At 39.1% G+C, this 15503-nt stretch overlaps 1 protein-coding gene across 1 annotated transcript in view; it reads right to left on the bottom strand.

The window, feature by feature from the left end:
- GREB1L (GREB1 like retinoic acid receptor coactivator) overlaps positions 1-15503 on the bottom strand; it is a 268658-nt gene that overhangs the window by 68331 nt on the left and 184824 nt on the right. The window contains exons 8-13 of the mRNA XM_047793881.1: positions 13188-13316; positions 10000-10116; positions 9086-9205; positions 7945-8082; positions 6161-6346; positions 703-1029 (exon numbers count right to left, since the gene is read on the bottom strand). Of these exons, the coding sequence (XP_047649837.1) occupies positions 703-1029; positions 6161-6346; positions 7945-8082; positions 9086-9205; positions 10000-10116; positions 13188-13316 (1017 nt within the window). The remainder of the gene's footprint in view (positions 1-702; positions 1030-6160; positions 6347-7944; positions 8083-9085; positions 9206-9999; positions 10117-13187; positions 13317-15503) is intronic.

Genomic DNA, 15503 nt, shown 5'->3' with positions numbered 1-15503 from the left:
TTTGTAATGTACCAACTTTCTGAACTTTTCCTTTTTCTTTGTTTTAGGGCTGTACCCAGAATATGGCAATTCCCAAGCTAGGGGTAGCATCGGAGATACAGCTGCCAGCCTACACCGCAGCCACAGCAACTTGGGGTCTGAGCCTGGTCTGCAACCTACACCACAGCTCACGGCGACACCAGATCCCCAACACACTGAGTGAGACAAGGGATCAAACCCACATCCTCACGGATACTAGCCAGGTTCATTACCGCTGAGCCACAATGGGAACTCCTCTGAACCTTTTCTTTCGGGTCAATGTTATAACATGAAACATCCTCTTTAGTGAAGATATGAATATATGAGCTAAGTTCCTGGCAAATATGATTAACTGGCTTAGGCACCTGTGGCAATGGCTTTATCACATGCCAGAGGGGTAACATTTCCAAAACCTTGTAAGGACAGAAGTTACATGAGACAAGGGTATCTGTTACAAGGGTGTGCTTTGAAATAATGCTCCCACAACCAGCTGACAGGGACACCAGCCAAACGAAGGGCTACACAAATCTGATCTGAGGAGCAAAGGAAAAGTTAAAATTTGGAGGAAGAACCCAAGTTGGAGCCCTTGACCAGAGATTAATTACATGGATGCCTGAAACACCCCATTAAGTATTTTTCAAATGGACAGATAACTGAATAAATGGATTTTTAAAAATTACTCACCTAATACTACCACACAAAATTCATTTCCTCTGATTTTCGATGCACAAATTGTCACAACATAATCTGGTAGTTTTTGATAGTGTCTCATTTCACTGAGAGTCCTCAATGTCTCTGAAATACCCTCTGCCAAAGAGTTCTGGGTCACAATCACATGAACCAAGTCTTGAGATACGCTGGCAATTAACCGAGCCAGCCAGGGCAGCTGTCCTGGTGACACGGGTGTGCACTGAGCCTCCATCTGCAGGGCTCTCTCTCGAAGAGTAAACTCCTGCATAGCTTTCAGCATAATTTGCTCAAACTCTTCCCTGAGAGGTATCTGGTCAGGACCTAAATTGAAGAGAATTACAGCTAGAATTTTTTTTTTAATCACAGCTAAAAAAGAGAGATACACACACAAACACACACATCAGTGTGAAGTCTACTCCAACTGGCAAATAAGCTTTTTAGTTATAGTGGCCTCAGGTATAGAGCCTCTACTAACCATTTTCCATTGTGAAATTACCTTCTATTTTCTCTGTCTTCCTTTTCCCCTCTCTCTATATATTTAAAAATATATTTATAAAATATTTATTAAAATATATAAACACACACACATGGATGTGTGTGTGTGTGTGTGTGTGTGTATTTATTTATTTATTTATTTTAAAAAAATGCATCCCTCACCCAGGAACTTCCACATGCCACAGTATGGCAAAAAAAAAAAAAAAAAAGATTCAGACTTCTATTCTTGGTATCTTTCAAGAGGATGGGCTCAGAGATAGTATCATTTCCACTGTAAGTTTTGGGAGATGGTCACTGAAGGTGGTATTTTTGTTGACTTCTTGAACTTGGCATTACAAAAACAGTTAATGACTTAATGATTCAAGGAGCTAATCTACTGGTATAAAATCAGCTTCAGGCTTCACTCATTTCTCATTTTATTCACAGGTATCTTAGGAAAACATTTTAATGGATTGCTTCTACCCCTAACTATGGGATACTGTCCGCAAGGAAAATTAAGTTTAATTATTTTCCACACCCAATTTATATTTAGGCAGTTTCACGCCTTCCCCAGATAGAGAAAACTCTCATCATCTAGTTATTCCCCAGGGTTCTGGGTTGTTAGTATGGCCTTTGGCTCTCTTCCTTGGCTATGGCTATGGCTGAGTTTATATGGGTGATCCATGGTCTCTGGCATTAGGAGGATTTTGTTTCTCTTTAGAAACTCAACCAGTTTTTAGGACAAAATAAGCAAGTCAATGTTTGACATCTAAGTGACAAATGAATTCCTATACTTAGTTTAAATTGAAACCAGCAATTTATACAGGAAAAGAATCTGAAAAAGAATATATATATGTAATCACTTTGCTGTACACTGAAAAAAATTAATGAAATCTAAAACATCATGAATTAAAAAAAAAATTGAAACCATCAAGACTACGTTCACTCCTGCTACTCAAAATCATTTATTTTGTTGTGCGGACCTGAAATTTGAAACTTGGGCTCCTGAAACAGATAAAGACCTCTCGGTGTCTGTGGTTTCTTGGATCAGGAAACAGACTCAGAACATCTTGCAAAAGAACATAGGCTTTGGAATGGATTAGCAATGAGATCCTGCTGTGTAGCACTGGGAACTCTATCTAGTCACTTATGATGGAGGATGATAATGTGAGAAAAAAGAATCTCTACATGTTTGTGTAACTGGGTCACCATGCTGCATAGTAGAAAATTGACAGAACACTTTAAACCAGTTATAATGGAAAAAAACCCATTATATATTAAAAAAAAAAAAGAATATAGGCACAGGGGGCTGGACTTCCGCATGAGAGGGAGACACCCTGAGTGGGTCAAAAATCTTTCCTTCCTCTAGCAGAAGTTTAAATGGCCTCCTTGGCCCACTGCCCTTCTTCTCTAGGAAGTAGGACAATGAAAGTTTAGTAATGTTTAGGATAAGAAACATTATATAAAATATTATACATTAAAAAACAAACAACTTCCATAGGGAAAAAAACCTGTTTCTCCAGGATTGGTTGGAGGTCAGAGAGAAGTGGGACAGTCAAGTCCTCACAGAGTTTTCTCTTCTATAAGGTGGAGAGAGGGCAAAAAAGTGGCCAAGCTTACACTGTTTGTGTTGTGCCTTCCCCACCCCTTATGAGGGGGAGATGGATGCCTTCCTATCACCTGGGAGCCACCAAAGCTTCCGATCTTCATTTAGCTTTATCAAATTAGCACCATGGTTCGTGGCCACTAAGTACACACTTGGTAGTGAGCTCATCGTGCACAGATTTACTGACTGCCTGAGAAGAAGGCAGGGTGCTTGTCTAATTAAAGTTTTCTTCTAGCAGAATAAGTGACAGCTCAAAAGCTCTGCCTGTCTCTGGTCCCCTACTGCCCTTCACAGACAATCTGAAGAGGCTGGTTAACAGGTGTGTCCACAAGACTCACTTCCAACCATGATGGAGTAACCTGCTCTGTTAGGCAGCATAATCAATTCCAAAAACAAAGGCATTCTGGGAAAATAAAGCATCCAACATGTTCATAGCATTCTCTGTTGCCTAAAAACTCACTTTTATGAAGTTTTGACTGAATTACTATTCGGAGTTGAGAAATAGAGGGAAATGTACCAAAGTTTACATGACGTAAGAGACTTTTTCAGTAAATTGCCTTGTTTCAATCACCTCCTGTCACTTCTTCCTCTGTAGCCTTTATAAATTGCAGGAGCCTTTTCTTCACTTTTCACAGGCTTGATAATAGTCATTTTTTCCCTTCAAGAGCTGATATCCAGTAACGTGGGCATCAGTTCTGAAGGCTTTTCAGATAGAGCTACCTTAACAGGAGAAGACAAGTTTCCAACAGACTCGGAGTCTTCCAAGAATCTCTGGATTTGTTGATTTCATGATCTACTTCAAAAGATTTCCAGCTTGTGAAATAACAGATTTATTTTTTATTATTTTATGTCTTAATTATTACTTTTTATTCTTAAATTATTATTTATCTATTTATTTATTTAATTTTTTAAAAAGTGACTATAGTTCCTTCTGAAAAATCTTGCTTTTCTTCTTCTCAGTTACTTTCAGAAAACTTAACCATCCAAGTATTAAACGTGTCCTTACAGTGATTTGGAGTTACTTTTTTAAATGTTTATTTATAATCTATAGCATAGATTCAAAACTTCCGAAGGCAACAAATACATAAAAATAAGGACTCCAAAAGAGTTAGTTGTTGAGGAGAAGTGATATCCCAATGTACAAAATTTAGGTTAAGAGATATCCCAATGTACAAAATTTAGGTTAATTATGCCTCTCAAAGTCCAATATGAGACTCTTTATATTGGACTTTGAGAGACATAATTAATTGGTTGCAAGTAAAACTGGAGAGAACTGGTCTTGCAGAGCAGAGAAAAGTTTTGTCTGATTTATTGGAGATTGTTATTTTTTTAAATTTTTAAAATTTTTTTTGGCTGCCTGAGGCATGTGGAAGTTCTGGGGCCAGGAATCAAACCCACACCTCTGCAGTGACCCGAGCCACAGCAGTGACAAGAGTGGATCCTTAACTTGCTGAGCCACTAGGGAATTGCAAGATTGTTCCATTTTTAAGAAAAGAACTTTTAGTAATTTAAGGGAAGATGTTTTGTTTTGACCATTTAGTTCATTTAATTAACTTGGACTTTGATTATTTAAACTGTCATTGGGATTGAAAAAAAATACTGTACTGATAGGCTTGGTTTGCTATAATAGCATTACTTTAGGTGGCCTTGTTTCACTGATTCTGGATGCATCTAGAATCTGGGTTTTCATCTGGGAACATAGTTGAAAATCAGTATTTTTTTTTTTTTTGTCTTTTTGCCATTTCTTGGGCTGCTCCCACGACATATGGAGGTTCCCAGGGGTCGAATCAGAGCTGTAGCTGCCAGCCTACGCCAGAGCCACAGCAACGCAGGATCCGAGCCGCGTCTGCGACCTACACCACAGCTCAGGGCAACGCCCGATCGTTAACCCACTGAACAAGGGCAGGGATCAAACCTGCAACCTCATGGTTCGTAGTCGGATTCGTTAACGACGGGAACTCCAAAATCAGTATGTATTAATTAAAATTACGACATCAAATGAGCTGCAGACCTGGGTGATTTTTATAGTTTTAGTACCCACTAATAAAAATGATTATCAAGTCCTAGATTTATCATGAAAATGGCTCATGAGCTATCTGAAACCTTGTAAGTGTCAAAAGCCCATGCCAAAGCAGGCCTGTGGCTAGCTAATGCACCAAGGACTGAACCTGGCCAGTTGAAGGGATGTGTGTATGTGTGTGTAACATTATTTAGCCTTTTTAAAAAAATTGTTTAACACCAAGGTAGTTTTATTGTGTGTGTGTGTGTGTGTCTTTTTAGGGCCGCACCTGAGGCATATGGAGGTTCCCAGGCTAGGGGTCTAATTGGAGCTGTAGCTGCCGGCCTACATCACAACCATAGCAACACCAGATACTTAACCACTGAGCGAGGCCAGGGATTGAACCCGCAACCTCATGGTTCCTAGTCAGATTCGTTTCCACTGCACCACGACAGGAACTCCAACACCAAAGTAGTTTAAAACATTAAAACAATTCACAAGATTGCAGATACAATTTTTAATGTGCAATTTTACAACCTGAACACTTTCCTAAGTAAATCAGTGGTTTGAAGCCCTGGAGTGAGTGTATAATTAGGCTGCATATTAGATGACCCACTGCACTTTGCAAAATAAAGGTCATTGCAATGTAAATGCTGTGAAACCACTGCAGTATTGTCAGGGCACCTGCATATACCCACTGTGGGGCTCAGGAGGAGATAGAGGAAGTGAAGGGTTCATGACCTATATATCCCCCTTAACCTAAAGCCCAGAGAGCCCTCCAGGGAGGTCCAAGTTACTACCTCAGTGAAGGGAAGCAGGATGGGACCACATCAAAGGGGTGTGGCTAGAGAAGAAAACGAATGGGTGTGGGGACAGAGGATAAACAAGGTAAAAAGGCTAGGTGGAAAATTGGAAAATAATTGTCTAAGGCAATGGTTATACTTGCATTCCAGACTGTAGGTGCACTTTCAGAAATGTGGCTTGGCCTGACTCTCCCCAGGAGGAGGAGGGTGGCACAGCCCTTAGAGGTTCTGCCCACAATTGCTCTGGAGATGTTAGGACTATCATGGGACTGGACACTAGGTGGAGCAATTTATCTCTTCTAAGACCCAAAGAAACAAAACGAGAAACCAGGGAGGCTAGATCTGAGAGAAATGAGGACAGGAAAGAGAAGGAAAGGAGTAGAAAGAAATGGATGAAAGGAAAGAGAAAAGCCATAGAGAATGCGGTTGAAGAAAAAGAATGTTAGAAGTGACAGAGGGAAAGTAAGAGAGGGATAAATGTGAGAAAATGGATAAGAAAGGAAAGAAGTATGTTACCAAAAAACCCCAATAAAAATCGTTACCATCAAATGATTATTGAAAATAGCTTACCCAGCCGCACAAGATACTGTATGGTCAGAAGAATCATGTTTTCCACGCTCAGGAGCTGGCTGCCAGTCAACCCTAATTGTTCCAAATCTTTGTTTTCCAACTGTGGAATCTTGTAGCAATTCACCAGCAGAGGACTCACAACAATGTCACCAACATTTCCATAGAAATAGGGTAAAGTGCCATAGCCTGCCCCAATAGAAGCAAGCCAATAAAGTTCAATATTTCTTTTTGAGGTCCAACCAGGTACACTTGCTCAACTAGGATCAACGATGCTTAACAAAATTCCCTGCCCTCTGTGGTGGCTGCCAAATAAATCACTCAAATACATCAACCCTAGGAATTTTACTTGAATGCTCTAAATTCTATCCTTTTATTACATTAGGTGAAAAGGAAGCAAAAATAGTCAAATTATATTAGTACTCATATTATATAAGGGATATGTTAATATTATATCTCTGCCACAGAGGATTGATGAGAGTTTGCAAAAAACATCTCTGAATCCTTCGTAAAACTGTAATGATAACATATTAAAATTCCTAATCAAGTTCCTTTTCAGATAGGAAGTCAGAAAACAAACTATAATAACATGTTTCACTTCTTGAGCTTTTCTTTTAAAAAATTTAAGCTAAGCTCAAATTGATCAATAGCTATATTTTGCCAGTTGCACTTTCTTGGAGGTTCTTAATCTTTTTGCTATTTTAGCTATTTTTTTATGTTCTCTTCCTAAATGTCAGGAAACAGCCTCCAAGCATCTTAGAAGTAGAGAGGGAAAAAGTGTGTTGAAAATACACCCTCTTTTCATTGTTTGTTGAAGAGGACGGTCCTCTGTGAGTCTTTCTAAAAGCCAGACACCATGTTTTATGTATCTTTCCAAGGCTTAGTTGCACTACACACACAACTCAAAAGCTCAATAAGAACTTCCTGACTATATGGAATTTAAACAACTGGGATTCCCCCAGTGTCTATAGGTCCAGGAGCAGTGACTGATAAAGAACAGGGCTCAAAGCAAAACCACTCATGTCAGTATGCTCAAGCCAACTGTAAGAAGCAGATAACACCTCCCACAGATATACCGTAAAGACCTCGTGGGCTGAAACACCTTATCTGTTTAGTCCCAAAGGTAAAGCTGGCTGTCTTCTTCTGGCCTAAGCTGGCCCCCAAATGAAGGGACTCTTGATGTGGGTATGAAAGGCACTCAATTAGTCCAGAATCTAGGGACCCCTAAATTTCCACATCTCCGCTTATGGAAACTTGGAGAACCTCTGACTTCTTAAAGATACTGATTCACAGATGCTTTGCTGTGGTTTAGAACTGCAGCTCTGGGGCAGCCCGGGTCTGCTGAGTGGGGCCCCTTAGACCCACTCGGCTTAGTGTGTTCCTCTTCTCTGTGGTTTGGCTCCCTTTGACTGGAAGGAGCCCTTCCCCACCTTATCTTCTCTCACCCACCCTTCAGTTCCCCAGCTGGAACATCACCTCCGAGAAGTCTTCTCAGACCCCCTCCAGGCAGAGTTAAGCTCCCTCTCCTCTGAGCTCTTGGAGTTCTTGGTTGTGAACCTCTAGACTCCCCCACTAAACAGTGCTTCTCGTGGGCAAAAAGACTTTGCCTTATTCCCAACTTCTAGTCACATGTTTAGTATAGCATGAAGGAGCTGACCAATAAAAGCTGAAAAAATTAATAGATGGATCAATGAAGACATTCATGAACACATGAATAAATACACAATGAAATGGAGAAACATTCCTGGACTCCAGCAGACACAAGAACTTGGAATTCCTTTCCTTACCTATCAGGATTACTGGTCTAACTCCTGAGTTACTCAGCAGATTTTCAGGAACAATTACAGTTTCCCCTGCAGGAATGGGTCGAGGTTGTAAAATTCCAGTTAATGGAGTCTGTGGAACTGGGGCAGATAAAAGGGACTCTGGAAAAAAAGTTGTTTGACAAGAAGGATTAGACAGGAAGACTAAATGAGATACAATTGAAATCGACACAATGTTAATACTTTAATATGCAAATTTTGTAAGTCTAATTTTTTTTAGTAAAGTAATTTGCGGTTTATTATATAAAACAAGAAAGTGAGAAAAACAAAAAACCATTATCAAATTGTCTGGAGATAAACACTATTTAGCATTTTGGTAGTTTTTCCTTCTAGTTATTTTGCCAACATACATTCTTTTGGATTCTGTTATGTATGTTATCTCTTCCCCCGCCCCAGACTATCAAGGCATATCTACTCATTAGAGAAAATATGAAAAGTATAGAAAAGCGAGAAAAAGGATAAATTCATCATTAATCAGTACTTTCTAGAAGCAACCACTGTAACACACTGGCATAATTCTTTGTGTAAACAGTACTTCTATGTAGCATTTAAAACTACCTTTTAAACAAACAAAATTTTAAAGAACCCCATCTCTGTCTTAGAATTGTTATATTTACATTTTTCTGTGTTTCATACAGCAAGCATTTGATACTTAACTGTAGGCACAAAATGGCCAAAGCTTGGTTATAAGAAAGGACAGCCAGTTGTTTTTTTTAAGGATTCTAGTCAGACTGAACTATCCAGATCAGAAATAAGTAGAGGTCCTATAAAGAACTAGAGCACAGGAGGATACATTTAATACCGCTACTGGCAAAGCAAGTTCATTTGTGCTCTATGATGGCAGATTGATAGTCTCATGCTCTATGTAAAGAACGGTTTATTGGTACTATGGCTAAAATAAAGCCAGATGGTGAATCAACATCTGTCGTGATGGTACGTGAGCTTGTAGGAAAGGCAGATGTGATGGGGACAAAATATTAGCTGCATAGCACTGGAGAAAATGGTTAAGGAAATTTATCTTCACGGGTTCATGGAAAGAACAAGAGTAGGAGATACCTCAGCTAGTTTATGGAAACTTAAAACCCATTTTCTGTCAAAATCTTACCAGTTCTTGAAAGGGGGCGAACTGTGGGAATAGGTACAACTAAACCAGGTTGGGGAACAGGTGACCCAGGATACCATCCTCGGTGTCGTTTCTTTGGTGGCCCAGAAATGAACATGGTAGCTGAAGGCAAAAAGAAAGATGAGCGTCTTTAGTGGTGGAAGAAAGGAAAGGAGCCAGAGTAACAGAGGAGTTTTAATATTATACTCAGAAAGTCTAAGTCACCTTTTCTAAAGGTAAGGATAAAGTTAGAAAAAGTCATACTAACAGTACTGTCTAACATCTGCAGGCTGTTTTACAATTATCCAAATTATTTCATCTTATTCTATCAACAAGACTATGAAATTGGTGGACAAGTATGTTATTATACGTATTTTGTAGATAGTGAAAGGAAGGCTCAGATTTACCAGAGAGGTTGGTCAGCAAAGCCCATGGCTTTTCAAGACCCTTTTTTTTTTTCTTTTTAGGGCCACATCTGCAGCATATGGAACCTCCCGGGCTAGGGGTTGAATCAAAGCTGCAGCCACAGTAAAGCCAGATCCGAGCTGCATAGTCGATCTGACTGCACCTTGCGGCAATGTCGGATCCTTAAGTCACTGAGTGAATCCAGGGATGAACCTGCATCCTCACAGACACTATGTTGGGTTCTTAACCTGCTGAGCCACAACAGGAACTCCTTAAGACACTTCTTATACATGTGTTTCAATGCTATTTCCTAGATAGGCCTGTTCTTGTACAATCACCAAGATATGTAATCATAACTATTTATACCAATCATAAGCTTTCAAAACATGATATGAGAAACTAAGGAAAACCTGTGAGTGTGCTGCCAGATAATTCATCATTACAAACCCTTTGGGGCACTTCTTCCATAATTAAATTGCATTCTTTCAAAACTCTAAGATTGGATGTTGTACCTTGGTCTCCTGAGGCAAAGCTAGGTCTTGGTGACAAAGAGTAACTTCCAGGGCGGGCTGGAGTGGAGCCAGAAGCACTGCTCTTTCCTCCATGGCTACTGTTGCCATTAGCAGCATCTGTAGTAGACAAGAGGAACCTCTCAGAGCAGAGTCTGGGGAGGCAAGATATTGCTTTCTGTGATGGTGCAACCGTACAACAGACCTCACACTCTAGGATTCAAAGATATCCACTCATGGGACAGCCCAGTGGTATAAAGCCAATGACAACCATCGGAGAGTACCTTCATTAACATGAAATGTCACCTAAAAATAATTTCCAGGACCCCAAGAGATCTTTTAGAATAGTGTTCAGTAAAGTCTTTGGACATGGTGGATGGAAAGAGGAGACAATTTTTAAAAAAAACTTTGTATCAAGGAAATATTTAAACATATATAAGAGTAGAGAAAAGAGTATATTAACTATGTACTCACCACCCAGCTTCAACATTTATCAACATGTGGCCAATCTTGTTTTATCTATACCCCCTACCCCTTCCCCTGACTCCACATACACACATACATGGGCTCTGGATTATTTTGAAGCAAACTTATTTATCAGATCACTTCATCCATAAACACTTTTTTTTTTTTTTAATGGCTGGATCAGTGGCAAATGGAAGTTCCCAGGCCAGGCAGCAAATTATAGCCACAGCTGCGACCTGCACCACAGCTGCAGCAACACCAGATCCTTAACCCATTGTGCTGGGCTGGGGATTGAATCTGTGCTTCTGCACCAACCCAAACCACTGCAGTCAGATTCTTAATCCAATGCACTACAGTGGGAACTCCCATAAATACTTTTGTATGTGTTTCTAAAAGAAAAGGACTCTTAAATGAAATAACTATGATATTGTTTTATATTTAAAATGAATAATGATAAGTAATTTCTTAATATCCAATATCCCATTAGTATTCAAATTGCCCCCAATCATCTCAGATTTTTTTTTTCTTTTGGTCTTTTTTAGGCCCGTACCCATGGCATATGGAGGTTCCCAGGCTAGGGGTCGAATTGGAGCTACAGTTGCTGCCTACACCACAGCCATAGCAATGCTGGATTCAAGCCTCGTCTGTGACCTACACCACAGCCCATGGTAACGCCAGATCCTTAGCCCACTGAGTGAGGCCAGGGATTGAACCCGAAACCTCATGGTTCCTAGTCAGATTCATTTCTGCTGTGCCACAATGGGAACTCCTCAGAAATGGCTTTTTACACTTCTTGTTCAAACTGGGGTTCAAAAAAAATCCACACTTTGAAGTCAGTTGCTATATCCCTTAAACTTCTAATCTGTAGGATTCTCCTTCTTTTCCTTTCTTACAATTAATTTGCTGAAAACAATGGCAGAATCTCTCATTTTCTGGATTTTGCTTATTGGATATCCATGGTGTCATTTAACATCTCCTCCATTTGCTAAACTAATCATTAGATATAGAGGCTTGCTCAGATTCAAGTTTGATTTTTTTGGCAAGTATCTCATAAGTTTTACTGTATTCTTCCATCAGAAGGCACATTATAATGGCCAGTTTTCTCTCTTCTTGTGATGTTAAGATTGATCAGTGGGTTTAAGAGTCGTTAGCCTAATCCTCAAGTTATAAAGTTGTTCTTTAGGCTCTCACTTAATGATTTTAGCAACCATCATGATTTCTGCTAAGATCCATAATTTCATTAATTTTTTCTTTTATGTTGTAAAAACTTGGATTCAGTTTGTTTCAGTCTATAATCTAACCAGAAGGCAGATTCTGCAAGAATTGTTGGACCAGAGTAAGAACAACAGTGTTCTGGATGAATTAAGATGTCCAGCTGTTGGAAAATTTCCAAGAACGAAAGGTTCTCTTTCTCCTCATTCTTCTTCTGTCTCTCTTACCATTTCTTTTCCTTAAACACTAGAATTTTCTAGGATTTTACCTTTAGTTTACAGTTTAGTTTGTCTTACTATACATTTCTTCTTGACTGGTACTGTTTACCCTGCTGATTTTAACCATATGCTGGTGGCTCAACTTTATATTATTAGTCCTGCTTTGTGTGTATAAATAAATGACTGTTGAGTAGCTCCACTTGGATGTCTCATGGGGATTTCAAACTCAACATATCCAAAACTGAACTTGCAATCTCCTCCTGGGAAACCTGCTCCTCCTGCTTTATTGCTTATCCCAAGCAATGGTATCACCATTAGCCCAGAAAGACAGACCTCAACTGAGAACCCTTCTTCTGCTTCGTGCTCATGTTAATCAATCAAGTCTGCTGATTTTACTTCCTGAGTAGTTTGCCAGTCCGTTTCCTTTCCAACTTATTTTCGCTCTAGTTAAGGATCTCCTCATTTCTCCCATTATTGAAAGGACCTACAGTTAGCATTCCCATCACTTATCTTTTTGCTGCCGAAGCTTCAGTTAAAATCAGACCATGTCACTCCTCTGTCCCATATGTTAAAGAGTAAAATCCATGCTTCTTAGCCTGACCGCCTGTGATGTTTCCCTTGTCCACCTCTTGCTCACCTCCTGCTACAGCTTGAGTTTTACATTGTATGGCCCTAACGAGTCCAAACTACTGGAAATCCCTGCGTATAACATGCTGCTTCTTTCCTTTCCTTTTCCATTCAAGCTTTGTTCCTGCTTTTTCCTGTATTTGAAAAGTCTTTATCCCATTCCTTTGTACAGTGAGTATCTCTGTATAGCTCAAGACCAAGCTTCTCTAAGAACCTGTTCTTGATTACTCCTTAAAATGTTGGGCTAAAATCCCCTCCTCTGCACTCTGCTAGGATATTATGTATTTACTGCAGTGTGCTGAAAATATCTTCTTAAAGGTCTATTTCCTCAAGTAGGTTACAAGTACATGAGAGATCAGGAATTAAGCCTTATTTATCTTTGTGTCTCAAGTTCCTCATCAGAGCAGGTAACCAAGAAATGTTTATTGAATAGAATAAACATGCTTTGTCTCCCCTGTGAGGTAAATGTTATTCATTGATTCTTCTGGATATAACACAGAAAACACAAAGCTTTGTATAATAATGTGTTATTGTAGATAACCCCAATTTTGTTTTCAACTGGCAAAGAAGGAGCTTCTGTTTCCTTCTACCAAACTGTCAATTAAATTTCACACAAGTCTTTTAGAGACTATGTATTTACCAAAGAAATATAAGTGAGGGAAACATCACCTGCAGCAAAAGTCTTCCCTACAACCTGCAAAGACAAAGCCAGTGGCTTCACAACATTCTTATTCCGGGTCAGGTCCTGAGCTCCACTTAAATTGATTGCAGAATTAGCTGGACTGAGAACCGGTGAATCTTTAAAATGAAAGAGGATGTTCAAATTAGAAACTATTTATAGATGCAGGAAGGAAGTTAATTCAACAAGAGTGAGATGAGAGAGAGTAGATTGTAGAATTTCAATTTTTCCTTTGACCTATTTTAAGAAAGTCCATTTCTCTGTACTAAGGTTTTACTTTCCTTTTATGTATTTAACAAACACTTACTACCAGGTACTACGTGTTGGGTCTAAGCACTTTAAATATATCAATACACTTAATCCCAATATGAACTCAAGGTTGGTATTATTTATTACCTTAAATAATGGAAGCCATTTAACTCTGTCAAAGTCGTATGATATGGCATGAAGGATATCATCCTGTGTGTTATTAAAACTGTTGCCACAGTTTCCTCTAAAGCCATATTTTAGTGAGATATATTTATCTCTATCCAGATGAATTTTCCACTTAAAAAGTGTCATGGAATCTAAGTCATTGCAATGTCAGGGAAAGAAAGTTTCTCTGAAGAAAGTTTTTTAATATTTGGAATAAACTAGAATTTTTATTTTATTTATTTTTTTAGGACCGCACTCGAGGCATATGGAGGTTCTCAGGCTAGAGGTCAAATTGGAGCTGCATCTGCAACCTACACTACAGCACAGGGCAACAATGGATCCCTAACTCACTGAGCAAGGACAGGGATCAAACCTGTGTCCTCATGGATACTAGTCAGATTTGTTTCGGCTGAGCCACAACCAGAACCCCTACACTAGAATTTTACTTATGTAATACTTTACTTTCTTTTTGTACAGCCAAAAGGAAAGTTCCTATTTAGACTTACAAAATAATTCAGCCCAGAAAAAAACCACATGCCACTTCAGAAGCAGGCTGTGGGAGAGATGAAGACTCAAGCCAATTAGAGTTTTCCAAAATGAGTAGGACAGACTCCAAATCCCTGACTCCACCCCAGCAGAATAGCATAGGCAGGTAACAAGGAAAAGTGTCAAAGAGACCATTAAAACTCTCCAAGATTCAAACACAGTGTTCTAGAGAGTAGGATACTGATGGTGCTACATTCAAAATTATCTAAAAAATTAGTACTCAGTCCACAATGCGATTCCTAATATATCTAACCAGTGCTTCTCATAAGAACCCCAAAGATTGAAATAGTTCCCTACTGGCTCTGAAGAATTAATGCACCTCTCTGAGGGCCTGACTTACCACCAGGGAGTTAATTTTTTGGGGGGGAGGGGCCTTTTTGTCTTTTTAGAGCCACACCCGCAAATGGAGGTTCCCAGGCTAGGGGTCAAACTGAAGCTACAGTTGCCGGCCTACACCACAGCCACAGCAACGCCAGATCCCAGCTGCATCTATGACCTACACCATAGCTCATGGCAATGCCAGATCCTTAACCCACTGAGCGAGGCCAGGGATCAAACCTATGTGCTCATGAATGCTAGTTGGGCTCATTAACTGCTGAGCCACGACAGGAACTCCAAGGGCGTGATTTTAAGGTGGACAGGAAGAGCGGAGATCAACAACTGCGCGCACATCATTATAAAGTCACAAGAAACTGTGACAGGTCAAGTTTTTTAGGTATTAACAGAGAACTTACAAAATAGGAATCCTAGGTAAGTTTGCCATGTCATTACACAGGTTGGTCATCATGTTTCAGGCTGCAAATATATTGTTTGGTGCAAGACTAAGTAGCTTACTACACTAGTTTAAACCTAGAATTTTATCCTATTTCAAACAGTCTAGGTAAGTATACAGGTGAAATTTGTTTAACAAATTATGAAGGGTGGTGATTTTTTCAAAACAGTGAATTCAAATTAGCATAGACCATTATTTTAAAAGTTACAAAAGGGTACAAAAGCCAATGTACAGAAATAAAACTCCATATATAAAAACAATCACCAATGGATAAAATGCCTAGGAATAAGATTAATAAAAATGTTCACAACTATATGAAGAAAAATAGTAATACTTTTAATACAATATTTGGGATTTGTTTTAAAATATTGAGAAAGAAGGGGAGAGAGGCAGTAAGATTGAAATAATATGGCCATATGTTCATAGTTATTGAAGTTGGGTGCTAAGTCCATGATAAAGGTACATTATATTATTCTACTTTTATATGTATTTTAACTTTTCATATTAAAGATTTTTAAAAATTAAAAGAATATTTCTGAAGATCATGAAAATAGACCTGAAAAAATGTCGACAC

This window comes from Phacochoerus africanus, chromosome 8, assembly GCF_016906955.1.
Source record: "Phacochoerus africanus isolate WHEZ1 chromosome 8, ROS_Pafr_v1, whole genome shotgun sequence".
NCBI classification, from domain to species: domain Eukaryota; kingdom Metazoa; phylum Chordata; class Mammalia; order Artiodactyla; family Suidae; genus Phacochoerus; species Phacochoerus africanus.
This window is presented reverse-complemented; position numbering and strand designations above follow the sequence as displayed.